At 36.3% G+C, this 17,544-nt stretch overlaps 2 protein-coding genes across 3 annotated transcripts; one reads left to right on the top strand and one right to left on the bottom strand.

Moving 5' to 3' along the window:
* Positions 1–333: 333 nt before the first annotated feature.
* LOC107782633 (AT-hook motif nuclear-localized protein 1-like) lies at positions 334–5,508 on the top strand. The gene is made up of 5 exons (XM_016603529.2): positions 334–1,327; positions 2,790–2,857; positions 3,309–3,440; positions 4,784–4,945; positions 5,098–5,508. The coding sequence occupies exons 1-5, from the start codon at positions 955–957 to the stop codon at positions 5,338–5,340; spliced, it is 978 nt and encodes a 325-aa protein (XP_016459015.1). The 5' UTR covers positions 334–954; the 3' UTR covers positions 5,341–5,508.
* An 835-nt stretch (positions 5,509–6,343) lies between these two features.
* LOC107782632 (ATP-dependent Clp protease proteolytic subunit-related protein 2, chloroplastic) lies at positions 6,344–13,806 on the bottom strand. 2 transcript variants are annotated; one of them, XM_075245984.1, is made up of 9 exons: positions 13,648–13,806; positions 13,499–13,542; positions 13,337–13,409; positions 11,593–11,728; positions 11,347–11,484; positions 11,107–11,223; positions 7,125–7,193; positions 6,943–7,038; positions 6,344–6,724 (listed from the first exon to the last, which is right to left on the bottom strand). In XM_075245984.1, exons 1-9 carry the CDS (start codon positions 13,719–13,721, stop codon positions 6,587–6,589), a joined length of 885 nt encoding a protein of 294 aa, XP_075102085.1. In that variant the 5' UTR covers positions 13,722–13,806; the 3' UTR covers positions 6,344–6,586. The 2 variants fall into 2 exon arrangements, with proteins under 2 accessions (XP_075102085.1, XP_016459013.1); XM_016603527.2 differs by having other exon boundaries at positions 11,593–11,713; positions 13,648–13,805.
* Positions 13,807–17,544: the final 3,738 nt, after the last annotated feature.

Here is a 17,544-nt window from a genome sequence, read left to right as displayed (position 1 = left end):
GGGGGTTTAGCAATATTCAGAAGTGAAAAGAACAAATATTAAAAATAATAATAAAAACAATAAAGTAAAGGCAAAATTACATTTCTATCTTATTTTTCATTTTTTCTGTTTTTTACATTCATGTTCGTACCTTTTTGGCTGTATTCACAAAAAAAGAAGAAGAAGCATTTACTAATATTAATTATTGATGAGACTGATGAAATAATACAGATGTAAGGTTTATGTCACATAGTACATGTTAGAGTATATACTTTTATTTTTTTCATTACTAATTTTTTATATTATTTCTTTTCGTTGTTTTTGTAAAAGAAAGTGATGGCTGTCTTCATGCCTTGCAACCTAATTTCACTTTTTCCAACCACAATTTTCTCTTTATCAGAATTTTCTTTTCCCAACCGGACTCCAAACCATTTTCTTAAACAAAATACATAATTTCCATCCTTTCTATAATTAATTATTAATGAACTTATTTATTTAATGAGTTTAATACTTAATTAATCTCTTTTTTCGTCATTATTATTTTCCTTTAATTACGATTCAGACAAACTGAAGAAAGTCAGGAACCCAAATTACTTTTTTTAACTTCTCAAAAACTCCATTTTTCATATTTTCTCAAGAATCTCAACACTTCCCAAGCCAAAAAATTCAATCTTTTCCACATTCTTCATTTTTTAATCCTTAAAATTTTCAAGAAAAAAAATCCTGCTTTGTTCTTTTGCTTAAAATTTCCAAGGAATAAAAGAAGAATGAACAGTACTCCGAGCTATTTGCCAGTTTAATCTTACTCTGTTTTCTTGCTAAGCTCTGCTAATACTTCAAAATTAGCAGTACTTAAGCTTCATTTTTTTTTTCTATTTTTGAGCTTTTACACCTCAAAATATCTGCCTTTTGGGTTTTTGAAGAAAGGAAAAAAATTGTGTAATATTTTCTTGGTAATTTTTTTTTGAGGGGGATATGGAGGGAGTTACAGTAGTGGGATCAGATGCACCATCAGATTACCATGTGGCAGCACGGACCACTGATAATAATCCTAATCCTCAGCAGCAGCAGATTATTAGTACAACAACACAAGCAGCAGTTACAACAACAACAGCAGCAGCAGCTCATGTGAAGAAGAAGAGAGGTAGACCAAGAAAATATGCACCTGATGGGTCTGTAAATGTAACTAATAGTAATAATGTTTTATCTCCAAAGCCAATTTCATCATCTGCACCGTCGCCGGTGATTGATTTTTCGTCGGAGAAACGGGGGAAAGTCCGGCCTGTTGGGTTAGTTAGTACTATTAAACCCCATCATCATCAGCCTAAAGTTGATTTAGCCACTCCAGGTAAAGATAACAACTTTGTTGTGTTATTTTTTTAAAGTTCTAATCTTTTTTCACTTGCATGTTGATTAATTAAATGGTCGTATTCTATAGATCTGTTTGCTTACTTGAGTTAAGTAGTGTTTGGTGTCATGGTTTGCACCGAAAGGATGTGACCTCGTGGTCAATGAAGTAGCATGAAAATAATTGGATATCGAGATTCAAATCTCGTCAAAGGCAAAATAAACTATGTGATTTATTTTTGTTTGCTGTAGTTTTATTGAGTAATCCAACAATACTTGTGCTGGTGAAAGGTAATAGATACTTTGTGGAATAACAGAGATGCGCGTAAATTGGTCTGGATATCACCGCTATAAAAAAAGGTGTGTGTGGTTTTGTGAAGTTATGGGAAAATAGTGCATATGTGGGACATATTAATAGATGTCTTAACTATGATGTTGATGTGAATGGGCAGCTCTGAGTATCAGGTGTTAGTTTTCGGTTGGTCTGGAATTGGGGAATCTTTAAACTTATAGGATGTCATTGTGCCACTTTCACCTTTTGGTAGGAGTTCTGCGGAGGATTTGTTTTCCTCTATTTCCAAATATGACTTCCTATGGAGTAATAAAATAACAAGTAGTGTGAATCTGACCTCTATGATCTGTTGCTTCTATAGGAAAGGAGTTAAGTTAACTGCATCTTTGATTTCACCTTATTGTTTAGTTGCTTTTACTTGCCTATAATTCCCTAAAAATTTTGGAGTTCCTTAAGCTGGGGCTTCCTGTCATATTTGCCTTTCTTTAGCCTTCCCAAATAAATGAATTTTCCTAAAAAACATGCTTATGCATGCACCTGGAAATTTAACTCTAATTACTTTGACCCCAGCCCTTTTTCCCTGTTTTGTTTTGTTCTTTGAGTCTGGTTATATATGTGCATTTAAGTGTTTTTTTCCTCTTTTCTGGTCCCTCATTTATTGGTAGTTGTTTTTTTTTGGTGGGTGGGTGGGGGGTGGGGTGGGGTGGGTGGTGCAGAACATGCTAACGGATACCAGACGAGACAGTGTTTTGGACCAATCTTCTCTTTAGAGGTGATCATCCCCGATGTTTTTATGAGGTGTCTCCTAATGAAGTTCACGACACAATTAACTCAGCATTGTCTACTTTATGTTTTCCTTTTCCTTTTGGAGGAGGGTGGAGACACTATTCTAGACTTCTGTAATAATCAACAGTTATTTGTGACTTGTCAGAAAATAAGTCATTAGTTATTTGTGTGGATATACTTGGAGTCAAGATAAAAACACATGATTCTTGATTTTTTGTGTGATGAAGTTTCAGGCCATATACCAGAATTTTGTATTCAGAAGAAGAAGAAAAAAAAAGATATCAACTTAGTTTTGTTTAACACAACATGAAATATGCTTTTGTAGCTTGATGGTTTATGTTAAAGGCTTGTGTCAAATTACTGATAATTGGATTTCTCTCCGTAGGTGAATGGGTTTCATGCTCTGTTGGTGCCAATTTTACACCTCATATTATTACTGTAAATACTGGAGAGGTAAATTTTAGCTGTAGCTGGTATTTTTTTTACAATGACTTAAATGTTAAATCTGCATAAATAAGGTGGTGTGTTCTTTCTGTTTGTACATCTTGCAGTTCGTTACCTATTTATATTGCTGGTACAGCCTATTATTTTAATAATACTTTGTACCTCAACCTGTGAGAACTTGATGACACATGCCAATTCAGCAAATCTGGAACTATATGCGGTGCATGCATTGTTCTGTATAAGCAGATGGAGACCATAATTTAACACCCCCCTCCCCCTCCAAACCAAGAAAAGAGGGGGAATATTTGCTGTATTTAGTATATATTTGAAGAAAATGTTCTGTTTAGTAAATTCCATAAGTTGGCAGGATTTTCTCTTGGTAAACATAGACATAAGCATGTTAAAATGACTGGTATATATTGAACCGAATGTGCTACTTGTTCTTGCGATCTTCCTTTAGGATGTCACCATGAAGGTTATATCATTCTCTCAACAAGGGCCTAGAGCAATATGCATTCTTTCAGCAAATGGTGTAATTTCAAGCGTTACACTTCGTCAACCAGATTCCTCTGGTGGCACATTGACGTATGAGGTACTACAACTAGTTTTCCCTCTTGCTATGGCTAATCTTTTGATTCATATTTTTTGATGTCATATTTGAAGTGCTATAGGCTTCTGATAATTGCTTCTACGTGTGATATTATTAACTTCTTCTGATAACTCTAGTTTGTATCTAATTTCCTAATCAAAAAGATTTCGGACTCTTCACTTTTATGTAATCAAGAAGTATCAAAAGAACTTAGTTGCGTCCTGCCAAACTTTAGGAGTGTCAATATTCCCTCAAATTTGGCTTATGTCTCTTCTGCTTACTGGTTAGCTGCTTGTGAGCTTACTTCTCTTCTTTATTAAGTAAATAAGATCTTAATCCAGAATCGATGATCTTATTTAGCACAAGTTCAAGTGACAGAGATATATTTAGGCTACTGGTGTTTCACTCTTACGAAGTGGCATGGAAGAACTTAAATCTTAGTGAGTACACTGCTCAAAACTAATATTTCATCTAGTTGTATTGCTGATTCTGAAATCCTAGTTCTGGATTACACGCCACATTAGCACTTAATAACATGCAATAATCTATTTTCTTCTCTCTTGGATATTCAAAAATGGGACCCATTTTAATATTTTTGTTAAAAAATCATTTCTCCTTTTTCACGTGTTTAGTTAAATTAGGCTTACACTTCGGCCTATTCTTCTTGAACAGATTGAAAATGAAAGATTTTTAACTCTTATCTTTGTTATCGTGCAACTTAAACTCAGACATTAAACTGGAGGCAATAAGTTCAGTTTAATTTTTTTGTGAAATTTCAATTCATAAGATTAAGTCTACCTATATTTGTAAGTGTAATTCAAAAAGCAGCATCACGACACATTTTACGAACAAACAGTGCTCAGTGTAATCCACTACTCTTCTAATGTTTTTTGTTCTTGGCGAGTGGGAGGAGATAATTTCTTAACTATGTTACTTGACTTCGACTGACTGACTTGGTAGATACAAATCAGTCAGAATATATGCAGCATACTGGCCAATGAATAATCACGCTGAAGCCTTTAATCTGATTTATTTTACCTCCTTCCCTTTTTCAGGCAAGATGCCTTGCAACTTACAATTTTTATAGGGTTGAGATCTTTCTGCCACTGTAATGTTGGAGCATGTCTTGTGTGATTCATGTATAAATGTGTCATCTCAACTTCTTAAAACCCTTGTGTTAGCGATTAGGAGTGTAGATGACACATGAGTGATGCTACAGATTCATATTTTGATATCTGAAGCTAAAGCCTTCCTTGTATGGAAAGTTGATGCTAGACATTCGCTTTATCTATATGTTGTTAATGTAGGCATTTGTGTATAACCTTCCCCTTTCATTGTTCCTTTAGGGCCGGTTTGAGATACTGTCTTTGACTGGATCGTTTATGCCATCAGAGGCTGGAGGAATGAGAAACAGATCTGGTGGAATGAGTGTTTCTCTAGCAAGCCCTGACGGACGTGTTGTTGGGGGTGGAGTTGCTGGTTTATTAGTAGCTGCCAGTCCTGTGCAGGTATTGGTTTGCCTAAACTTAGTAGTCTTGTTTACTCGGAAGTGGTATCTTGGACGTTTCAGTTCCACCAACTTAAGCAAATTACCTATTATACAATAATTAGTCGTTCAAATGATGACATTTGGCCTTCTATCTTTGTTGCTGTTAAACAGATTGTCATAGGCAGCTTTCTTGCTGGAGACCAGCATGAGCAGAGGACCAAGAAAAACAAATCGGATTCCATTGTCGCTGCTGTTCCTCTATCGACTACAGAGATGGATGACCACCCTTTTCACTCTTCAGTAAAACAAACTGTTCCAACTTCCTCTTCGTTCCGTGCAGATAATTGGTCAGCTTTGGCCCCTGATTCGAGGAATAAGCCAGCTGAAATAAATGTAACTACTCAACCTGCATAAGGTGAAATTTGAATGGATTTTACCTGACTGTATAAACCGCAAGGACTGCATGTCATTTTACAAAGTTCCCATTGATCTTTCTCACGTCTATTTGCTGTTTGTGTGTAAACTTGGGCCAGCATGTCAATTTCCACTTAGGTCTGGCAGTAATCGGAACGGGTTTTCTAGATAGCCTTTCTTGTTCTGGTATTCGGCTGTAGAATTTTAGATGTATGATGGGTACCAGAAATGAATCCCATCTTAGTTAAGGGTTTATGTCTAGTTTTTTTTGGGAAGAGGGAAACCTGCAGCCGCTACAATCTTTGTCACAACTTCTGCCCTTCGGGTGAGTACTCTGGTGTTTATGTCTAGTTTCAACAGGCATATTCATGGTACATTTTGTACTTTGGACCATTTTTATTGTTATTCGATTTTTAGATCTATCCAAATCCCCAATCCATCCACATATGCTCCATATACTAACAATGGCCGTAAGAAAGCAGCTGACAGAAAAGGCTCTTAGAGGTTACAATATCACAGTGTAATCCTGCATAGTGGGGTTTGGGGGAGGTAATATGTATGCAGACCTTACCCTTACCTTAGAGGTTATTGTACATGAAGTTAAAACACGTGTGGTGTCTGTAATTGTATATATCTTAGATTTAAACGGAAAATAGTTTGTTGGAAAAGGCGTAAAATAGCGTCAATTGTCAAATAGGTCTTTCTCGTTATATGCAGCTGCTTACTATGATAAACTCTATCAAGAAAGTCATCAACTAAAGTTACTCCCGAAAGCTCTCTGGCTCTGATTAACATGGTACAATGGAAAAAGCATTCATGAGCCTGTTTGTCTGCGCTTCTAAAAACTGATAGCTTTTCAGATAACTATTTCCGGTGAGTAGCCATTTCTGTTTAGCCAATTCATTTGAGAAGTGGCTTTTTCAGTATTTGACAAGTGTGGGTGCTGATGCCATAAATTATTCTTCAATGATAGCAGTTTGGAGAATTGTAGTAGATCATAACATAAAATGGTAAAAAATACCACAACTTGCTTCTTGAAAAAAAGGTATCTTTGTATACATATCAGCTGTAGATGGATTTCTTGCATTCATGATATTAAACAAATGCATCTAGTCTGCTCAGGATTTCATGTTTTTGAATAAGTAGATCAAAAGAGTTCAATATGTAGATTAAACAAAAGAAATTGCAAAATAACACTGCAAGTCGTACAACCACTATCAGCCATAAATTATACGATGTGTATGGACTAACCAAGACCTGCTGTGGTATCCTTTCGTGGAGCATCTGCCTTAATACGGGGAGGCCTAACTATACGGTCTATAAGACCATATTCAAGAGCTTCTTGAGCATTGAATCGCTTCATCCGACTTAAATCCTTGTGAACCTGCATGTTTCCAAATACATGATGATCAAATTTACTCATCACACTTGGCCCAAAATATGAGGAAGTTCATTCTGAGGCAATAAGGCGGGTGGTGGTTAACTATTTCTATTGCAACTAATAGTTTAGGTGGAAACTTATTTCGAAATCATAGTTTGAGGGCATATACGCTATAGTAACTTAAATCAAAATATCGAAATTGTGATGAAAGCAATATATACCTTTTCAACAGGCTGGCCTGTCTTCTCAGCCAACTCCTTGAAAAGGTAATCTCTAATTCTGAGAAGTTCATCTGCTTCATTACGAATATCATCAGCCTGCCAAACATAAAATGTAAATGTATGTAGTCTCAGAAAAATCATCAAAAACAAGCATTTCCTTCCAAAGTGCTATTGGGACAAACCTGTCCGCGCGCAGCTCCAGCTGGAGATTGTAGTGCAATCCTTGAAAGAGGCATTGCAAATCGATTGCCCTTCACAATGGAAATACGTTGAGCTTTAGTTGACTTTCCACAGTTTAAATAAGGTCTTATAATTACAATAGGAGGTACAATTACATCACTCACAAAAAAAACTAGCCAAAACATAGAATACTGGAGAACTTTTTTCCAAGAGTGTTTGCCATCATTATATCATCTAAATAAGTAGAGATAATTAAACATGTCTATCTATATCTCATCATTTGTGGTCTTTGCATTAATAGATCTCATTACAAAAGGGTGCCTCATTTTGGGGTAGGAATGAACAATTCAGCAGCAGATTTTAACCCAAGGGCCTCCCTCATTTTTTTTTATTTTTATTTTTGGGCGTGGATAGCAAGTCAACCAAATGGGATAAATTGCACTGTCAAGTATTGAAGGTTTTCAAACTGACACCGAAGTGATTATAGTCCTAAAGAGGAGTGACTGTGAGGCTAACATTGGATCTTGGTTAGCCCCACTGGGAACAACTATTACCAGTTCACTGTTCGGTACACCATTTTGTGATGCTCCAACAATTAACCAGGTAGTACAGCCTCAGTAGAGCATAACATTGAACAAGGATGAATGACGCGATCCATAACTTGATATTCAAATTTCAGTTCAAACCAACCCCAACCCCTCTACCATCTTTTTCATCAGTGAATCTATCATTCTGTCTAGTGCATTAGCATCGGGTGAATCATAAGAATCACATATTTAATGCCAGTGATACCTCCAGGAAAATAAAATTGATCTAGGCAGGGGCGGACCCACGTGGAGAGGGGTCACTGGCACCCTATAGGCTCGGAAAAAACCATGTATATATTACTATATATATGTCGAGGACCCCTATAATAATTTAATTGTGCCCAAAAAGAACAAAAAACCCCTTGGTTGCACTGGTTCTGCGGGCTGTTTAGTTCCATTCCCTCACTGCTAGACCCAGGATCGAGACCCAACACCAGCATTACTTCACCATTTCTTTCTTTTTTCCTTTTTTAATTGAACGATAGTTTAGTACTCCATATTTAGTAATCAACTTGGTTTATTTATTTTTTAATTCAAACATTAGTTTAGTACTAGTACATAGAAGTCACTTAGTTTAATTTTTTTCTTTTAAAATCTCTCCATCTAAGCTCCAACACTCAACTTTTCTTCACGATTAGTTCTTTGTATTTTCTACACAAAATACTCAAAAACTCTATTGGAGATACATCTTTCTAGACTTTGAAAAGTTAAGAAAGAGACATAAAAATGATGATTAAAGACAGTAGGAAAGAGGGATAAAATATTTCATTAGCTAGTTTCATTAGTCAATAATCTTTATCTCTAACCAATTTTTATTATTATTTCATTTTAAAAAAAATAAAGACAACTAAAACCCTTCTCCCTTCAACGATTAAAATGGCAAAGTAGCAAGTATTCGTTGACTCTGGGACTTCGATTGAGACTTTTTGGACTGCTTACAGACTTTTATTAGTCATGATTTTGTTGAAGTTTTTTTATACTTTTGAACATTCTTTCGGCCACAAACTCGTAATCACTAAGTTTTCAAAGAGTTGCACGCCAAACTTTATTGCAACTAATGTTATTTTCATATTTATGTTAAAGATAATGGTGCCCCCGCGGCGTCCAAATCCTGGGTCCGCCTCTGGATCTAGGCAGCCTAATGCAATATTATGTCAAATTTCTCTTTCACTTTTCTCCCTTTTTGTGATTGTTTCGTCAAATTTTGACCAACAGACCAAGAAACCTCAATATGATAAGATAAAAGAAAGACTATCTCCTCTCCTACTGGTTTTCGTTCAACCCTTCACTCTCTACCGATGCATGACACCTGAAATTATCATCTTGAAAACTTAACCAAAAAAAGGATAAAAGAGAATGTAATTCCGAGTTTGACTGCACGTTACAAGATAGGATTGCAACTCTAGATGGAGGCCTTTGGAGAGAGACGAGACCAACCCATAATCAGGCACATTCACCTCTAGGTTGAAATAAGTGGATATCATTTTGCATCAGTACAGTCAGATTTTCCATCTTGTTGAATGGAAGTCCAGAAGGGTTCTTTCCTTCCCAAAGGGGTCTAAGGCAAGGGGATCCTCTATCTCCCTTTCTCTTTATCCTAGCAATGGAGGGTCTAAACAATATGATATAGAGAGCTACTTTCAATGGACGGTTGAGGGGTTTCCAGGTGAATAACAGGGTACCAAATAGTCTGGAAACATCACACCTACTGTATACTGATGATACCTTGGTATTTTGTGAAGCCAACTTGGAGCAAGTGAGACGACTGAGAATAATTTTGGTCATTTTTGAAGCTATCTCTGGACTGCACATAAACTGGAGAAAGAGTAATTTATTCCCTATAAATGAGGTGGAAAGAATCCAGGTTTTAGCTGGGGTTTTGGTGATGTGAAGTGGGAACCTTGCCAACAACCTACCTGGGGCTGTCACTGGGGTCTAAAAACAAGGCAATGGAAATCTGGAACGGGGTGATTGAAAAGTGTGAAAAACGATTGGCAACATGGAAAACTCAGTACCTATCTTTGGGAGGCAGAACCACACTAGTTAAAAGTGTACTTGATTCATTGCCCACTTATGTGATGTCTTTATTCCCACTACCTGTGAAGGTGGAAAAGAGAATTGATACATTAAGAAGGAATTTCATCTGGCAAGGGAACAGAGAAAAGAAAAGTTATCATCTGGTAAAATGGAGTACAGTTATCACTCCTAAAAAAAGGGGTAGTTTGGGTGTTAGGAATCTAAAAATGCACAACAAGAGTGCTAATGAAATGGTTATGGAGGTACAACTTTGAAAACCAAGCTTTATGGAGGAATGTGATCACTTAGAAATATGGACAACTGAACAATTGGTGTACAAATCCTGTAAGGACAGCTTATTTAGCAACTAGAGGGTAATTAGAAACCATTGGGAGGAATTTGCAGTAAATATAGGGTTCATTATTGGAAATGGCAGGAAAGTATTATTCTGGGATGACAACTGGCTGGGACATGGGCCACTTAGAGACAACTTCCCTGATCTACATAGTCTGGCGGTAGAACCTGAATCAACAATACAGGAAGTTTGGAGTCAACAGGGATGGAATCTTAACTTCAGAAGAGCACTAAATGATTGGGAGATTGTAAGAGTGACTGAATTTTTCAATGTTCTGGAGGTTTTCAAAGGAACATCTGAAGCAGAGGACTCTATCATCTGGAAAGGGGACAACGGCAAGTGTTTCTCAGTCAAGGGGGCTTACAAGCTTCTATGCAATCCTGGACAACAACAATGCTTCTGGCCAAACTTATCTGGAAAGTAAAAGTTCCTTTTAAAGTATCCTGTTTTACATGGCTAGTAGCCAAGAAGGCCTGTCTTACCCATGAGAATCTGCAAAGAAGAGGACTACTATTGAGCTCTAGATGTTTCCTATGCCAAGCGGAGCAAAAAGACAACAGCCACCTTTTTCTACATTGTGTTGTTACATCTCAGTTGTGGCAGTTATTCCTTGCACTGGTGAATACAATTTGGGTTATGCCCAGGACTACTTGTGAGCTTTTGAGGTGCTGGAACAATGTAGGTGGCCGGGGAAGGAAGAAGAGATGGTGGAGGGCTATACCAGCATGCATTTGGTGGAATGTATGGAAGGAAAGAAATGATAGGTGTTTTGAAGATAGGAGTAGTTCTTTACAGAAAATTAAGCTCAACTGTATTTTGTCCTTTCATTTTTGGTGTAAAGAATTTTGCGTAGATGAAACTGAGACATTATTAGAGTTATTAGAGTCCTTGTAAGAAGAATCTTGGACAGATGTAAATAGGTCTTCTTTTTTTTTTAAATTGTGATTTCCAACACAAGCTTTGTGTTTGTAGATAAGCACAAGTTTTTTTTTTTCAAGTTTCATCACAAGGAGAGAACTATGGTACCTTTTCTCCAGCAGCAAGAAGAAAACCGGCAAGATTGTAGGCATAGCCCACACAATGGGTGCCAACAGCACTTTTAAGACTTTGCATTGTGTCGTAGATGGCCATGCTTGGAGTTAGCTGTAAATAGAAGTAACTTTAAGCAAATAACAAGAAGAAAGAAAGCAGTATGAGCGTAAATTAGAAGAACAAAGAGGTGTTTCTAATAAAAGAGGAACAAAGTAAAATTGGTAAAGAACTCACATCACCACCAGGGCCATTGATATACAGGTAGAGCTTCTTGGAATCATCAATACTGTCAAGATACAGCATTGTTGCCAATATCTGGTTGCTAAATTCTTCATCTATGTGTTGTCCGATGAAAATAACACGTTCACGGTACTGCATCCGAGAATTCAGTAAAATTTTCCAGATCAAAAATATTAGTTATTACTCCGATTAGCCAAAGAAGAAATGAAGGTGCTTTGAAACTGAAGACATGCTACTTACAAGAGCATTCCACAAATCAACCCACTGCCATGTTCCCTCAGTTGGATTTCTGTAGGGTACTCTTGGTGTCCCAATGGGCATCATGGAAACTCGTGCACGTGTTGGTTTACTGTCTCTAGTTCTGGAATTATGAACTCTGGGTTAGGTACAACGGAAATTTGAGAAAAAGTAGACGAAAAATTCTATCCAACGGAAAATGGAGATTTTACTCAATAAAAGATGGGATTACGCAGAAATGGACAGTATCCAATACTATAATTAAGAGCAGGAGAACATGCAAACACAGGCTTGTTAGTGACTATCAATTAAAAATGAGGCATGTGCTACACCTTACTGAGATTTGCTGACATCTCTCCTTTTGTTTTTTGGATGAAGTAGTTTAAATGTATAGAAACTATGGAAACATTTGATATTTGATAGTACACTAAAATATGCTGACTTAGTGCTAGATATTAGTTCCTGATAGACAGAATTTAAAAGATCTTAGGGGAGCGAGTGGGAATTGAGTGGAAATAATCTGGTAAGTCAATGCAACAAGTATAGTTGGACAACAATGAACAGGCCACACAAGATAGAATCGATGGAATAAACATATCAAAATGGCTCATCCGACTTTCTTTGCTGCAGATTGGGCCAATGCTAGAGAGGAACGATTTAGAGGATTACAAGTAGAGACAGAGAGGAAATAAGGATTTTGGGGATATTTGGTACTTATGAAGAGAGAGCAAAAGAATAAATGAGGAAAACTGAGAAAAGATGGCATGAGCTTTGGGAAAGAAAACATTTTAAAATTTTTTATCAGAAGCAAAAGGCATGAAAGAGAAAACAAGGCTGAGAATGAGAAGGCTCGAGTCAAATTCTATACGCTAAGTTGCTATTAGGGAATCTCATTACGCGTCAAATCATATAGGTCTTTCCCAGTTCCTAGTTTCTGGGCACTACGCTATTCCAGCTTGTCTGTAAGGCATTTTTTGTTAGTAGCGGGCTCCAAGATGAACATGAACGAAACAATAAAGCTCATACTTTACAACAATCTACAGCCAGTAAAAAGATGACTTTTTCCCTTTTCAAACCCATTAAATTAGCCAAATTAGCCCGCAGCATCCTCCTTTCCCACAGACAATATGCTCTGAAGTCGTATAGGACGGAAAGTAACTAAAAGAAACTATGCATAGGCGTGATAAGCAGAAGGAAGAAGGATATGCTATTTCTGAAATTGATTTTCTGTACAGAGGCCAACATATACAGTCCCATGCCAAAAATATTAACTTAAATTATCAGAACTAAGAAGGCCATTCATCACTACATTCAACATCCTCTACATTTCTCACAACATGCTAAAACCGCAGGCCCAATATATAAGCAAGAAGTTCATCTGAACCCACTGCCTTTGGCTCCGACCTTATATGCTCATGTCGAAAAATCCATTAGCAGGAGTATTTATTAAGAGAATCAACACCAGTCTAAGTCCTCGATCCACCCTTATGGACAATATACTCTATATAAACTAGGTTACATATAAGAGCAACACAGCATTATTCAAGACAAGGACTTTTTGGGTGCAAAATTCACCCAATAATTACTTAGTTATATAAGAGAAACACAGTATTATTCAATGGAGTACTTCTATAAACTCTATTCTGAAATTCAACAAATACTCTATATATAAGAGCAACACAGCATTATTCAAGACAATAACTTTTTGGGTGAAAAAGTCACCAAGTAATTAGAAGAACAAGATTACCCGGATTCAATACTTCTGTACACTCTATTGTGAAATTCAACATTTACATTAGACGCTGCAATCCCATAAGAATCTGCCCAAAAAAATCAATAAGCGAACAGTTTTCCACTTAAAACATTAAAAAACACAGTTTAAGAATAACCATGATGTAATAAAACGTACTAGGAGATTGGCTTCTTAATCCGACAAAAACTTTGCTGGCGCAGCTGAAAAGAATATAAGAAGGAAAAAGAAAATAAAAAGTTGTCGTTATTTACTTAGTGGGAAATAAGAGAGCTGAATTGAATTGAGAAAAAGGGGGAAAAGGGTACCTTAAAGAAGGCTGAGGGACTTTAGTTCTCGAGTGTAGATACGAGGAAGAGGTGGTCGGAAAAGTGACTGCCATTGATGCTTTGGTGAAGAAAGAATAGGAGGAGAGAGTGAAGTGTGAAATTCGTACCTGGTTGGCTTTTGGATAGGGAAGGGTACCTGGACCCGGGTTTAAACCCGGATTAATTATTTGACCCACTACCATAAACCTTTTTTTTTCTTTTAAGAATTTGCATTGCGTTTCTCTTTTTTTTAATAGACAGAATAATTAAAAAACAAGTTTGCTTAAGAAAACAAAACACCTGTTTTCAAAGCAAAAAACAAGTTTAGGCCTAATACTACTAGTTCACTGAATAAAGTTAAAATAGCACGGGGTAGTTAGTTTTCGAACTGGTAATTAAAAAATATCAAGTATTTGCAAAGTCATTGAAAAATAGCGACTACTTTACTGCAACACGGAAAGTTTCAACATAATATACTGGAGATTGAAACATATGTATATGAACTTCCAGCACATTATGCTGGTACTCCAACACACGAAAAGTTCCAACATAATATATTGGATATTGGAGCACCTGTGTATGAACTTCCAGCATATTATGCTGGAATTCCAGCACACAGAAAGTTCCAGCATAATATATTGGAGATTGGAGTACCTGTGTATGAACTTCCAGTATATTATGTTAGAATTCCAGTACATTATGAAATTCCAGCATTTTATGCTGGAAGTTCACATGTAAAAAATTCGAACTCCGGTATATTATGCTGGAATATTTTTCGGATTTTGAACAATGTTTTTGTTCAGATTTATCTTTACATGAAAAGTGGATAAATTTCGATTACTTTTTATTTTTCAATTACCACTTGTTAGTCTGGCTATTTTTAAATTCCACGCCTAAATAAAGGATGAATTATATTCTTTTATCCTAATAGTTTAATTTTCTTAAATACTATGAGAGGGTATGAGTAATTCTTGAATAGCTAGGGTGAGATGGATTAAAAATTATTTTTTCCATACAAATGTGATTTTTAATTCAGATAAATCTTGTATATGATTTTGAAAAATGAAGAATGTATAGCTTACATAATTTTAGTATGGTGCGATTCAACCTTTTAAATTACGAGGATTAGAAAGATGGTATGGGTTAAAAGTGTACCAATTTTCACTTTCAAATATTCGGGGAAATGAAAAATGAAAATCGAAAATTATAGCCCTCCGCGGTTTTTTCAAATAACATATCTTGAAATTCAGAAATTAAAAAGAAACAGAAATCTCTCATAAAAAAAAGCATCTTATTTGCAGCTTCGCATGAGCCAAACTTGAACAAGCTTAGCCTGGGCTCCTTTTAGCTTGGTAAAGGATGAAAAGTGCATATTTTGAATGTGTTAGTTCTTGCATGAGTTGCGAGAGTTCATATCATTTTTGAAGTGAAAATATGCTCATTACGTGTTTCTTATATGTAGGAACAAACTTATGCGCAAAAGGATCAAATATGAGAAAAAATTAGTGAAAAAAGAGCTGAAGAGAAAAGTCCAGGACAACGAAGCGAAGTTCACTTCACCAGACCGGGAGCGGAGCAGAAAAAACCAGAAAAAATCCCGGACCTCGAAGCGAGGTTCACTTCGCCAGACCGGGATCGGAGCAGAAGAAACCAGCTTCTCCAATCCGAAATAGGAAAAGGAAAATCCGCCCCATACAAACCCTAGTCGCTAAAAATACATCCTAAAACGTGATTTTGAATGGAGAGACGCTACTTTGGAGAGATAAAAGACTTTGAGGGGGTGGGGGGGGGGGACAAGAACACACTTGGAGCAAGGAGAAGGATTCAACTTCACGTTTTTTCCTTTTTCTCCCTATTTTTCCATTGTTATGAATTCTAATGTTGTATTTTTACATACTAGCATGAATAGCTAATTTCTTATCTAGGGTTTTGATGGAACCTTTTGGAAGATGAATTCTTGTTATGTTTTTATATAATTGAGCATTTGAATTTTTCTATTTATTTAACTACGTGCTTATTTTAGTTCATTGAAGAGCTCTCAATTGACTGTGCCTATTTATTATGTATTGCTTGGAAAAGGGTACATATTTAGGTAGTTGTTGAACAACATCACTCCTAACGTATGTGCGGAATCAATACGAAGGGTTTAAAGGTGGGATTAGGAATAACGAAACCTTGGTGCGATCTTAGTGAGTGGTGAATTAGTGCCAGCTAGCGTAGTTCGGAAGAATATGTCTAGTAAATTGTGGTAGTTGCTCGGAAGAGAATTACGACACCCGAAATACTCACGATCGGTAGAGAATACTTAGGCGAATTTATTAGGAGATGTAGCGAGAAGGATTCCGAAAATTGGAAAAATTTATGCCTCCTTAATATTGTCTCCAACTCTTATTCTCCTTAGTTAATAATTTTAATGCGTTTAATAATTGCTAGTTAATTAGTTTAAAATAAGAATCGCAATCTTTATAACTTAGGAATTGTTCGAACTTGTCTTCTTAGTGATAGTGAACAGTTATAGCTAAAGCCTTAGTTCTCTGTGGGATTCGACTTCGGACTTTTAGACCGGATTATATTTGCAGCAACCGTTTATCCTTTTTAGGACTAGAGTTGGGCGTGATCATAGCTATTTGTTTTAAGTAATGTAAGTCTCCTTTTCAAACCAAAAAAAAAAGACCTTGAATAATCTTCTGCACAAAGAAAAAATCTTTTGAATAAGTGTCTAATCTTTTTGCTATAGTTATCTGGGAGAGGAAACAACGAAGATATGTCCAGAATTTAACAGGGGCGGATATAGCAAACGAGTGTTGGGTTCAACTGAATCCAAAACTTTTGACGCGAAGCATAAATTTATGTGTAAAATCTATTAAAATTACAAAAAATAGTAGATTTGAACCCACAACTTTAAATATACTATGGATTCAATGCTAAGAACATTAAAGGTTGAACCCATAAAGTTTAAATCCTAGATCTGCCTCCCTCCAGAAACAACGTACATGACCTGCAATTTTGCCAAATCAAATGTCTTTACATAACTACCTCTGTCAAATATGACAAATCATTTCTGAAAGAACAGTTGGAGACATATTATATTCCCTTTTTAAAATGGTAACTTCTAAAATGATTGGCACTAGGAAATATTGCACATGGTAACAAGGCATCTGTGGGATGGATCAAACTTCAGCAAACAACACTAAGCAGGCTTCTCATGCATATTCGCCTCTCTAAATTCTGCAATAGCACTACGAATCATTCCAGCCACATCGCATTGAACAAACAGATGTGTATGGTCCAAAACATGTATAAAGTATAATGAACTTATGTTACTATGGCAATGCAACATTCATATTGATAATGAACTGCGCCATAGGTACATCACTGCAAAGAAAGAAAGCAATGTAAGATTTTCCTACGTATATTGGTGGCCCAATAGGTTTAAGGCCCGTAATTAATATTTAATTAATGAGCAAATCTCATCCGTCCGATCGGTTACTTGATGGACGTACCAGATTAAGTGAGAACCTCTATAAATTGGTCCTCTCCCCACCCATTAGGGTTATCATATTCTTTCTATTCTCTCTTCCATCACTAAAGTCGGCGGTAACGAAAGCTAGGGCAAGGGGCGAGAAATCAATTCCAATTAACGCTTCCGCTTCGTGATAATGGCTTACGATTCAGGTATTTTTTCTATAATAATTTTATGTAAGTTTATCATGTTCAAGATCCTGGTCTGAATTAAGTTTATGTTTATATGTGGTATCAGAGCCTGGATTTTTTAATCGATAATCTTCCTAAACGAATTTTACATATTCGTGAACCGCTTCAGAAATCATGTGCTATCATTCGACAATTACAAAATAATGTCTTTAAATATTTTATCATCCTTGTTAGCTTTCTGTT

The sequence above is a fragment of the Nicotiana tabacum genome, chromosome 23 (genome assembly GCF_000715075.1).
Source record: "Nicotiana tabacum cultivar K326 chromosome 23, ASM71507v2, whole genome shotgun sequence".
In the NCBI taxonomy this organism is placed as follows: Eukaryota; Viridiplantae; Streptophyta; class Magnoliopsida; order Solanales; family Solanaceae; genus Nicotiana; species Nicotiana tabacum.
The sequence above is the reverse complement of the archived record's forward strand: the minus strand, read 5'-3'. Positions and strand labels throughout refer to the sequence as shown.

Coding starts and splice junctions, on each gene's coding strand:
- LOC107782633 (XM_016603529.2), top strand. CDS start 955: ATGGAGGGAGTTACAGTAGTGGGATCAGATGCACCATCAGATTACCAT. Junction 1,328..2,789: donor AGTTGATTTAGCCACTCCAG/GTAAAGATAACA, acceptor TTCTCTCCGTAG/GTGAATGGGTTTCATGCTCT. Junction 3,441..4,783: donor GTGGCACATTGACGTATGAG/GTACTACAACTA, acceptor TTGTTCCTTTAG/GGCCGGTTTGAGATACTGTC.
- LOC107782632 (XM_075245984.1), bottom strand. CDS start 13,721: ATGGCAGTCACTTTTCCGACCACCTCTTCCTCGTATCTACACTCGAGA. Junction 11,729..13,336: donor TACAGAAGTATTGAATCCGG/GTAATCTTGTTC, acceptor TACCTAACCCAG/AGTTCATAATTCCAGAACTA. Junction 7,194..11,106: donor TTCTTGCTGCTGGAGAAAAG/GTACCATAGTTC, acceptor TCCATTGTGAAG/GGCAATCGATTTGCAATGCC.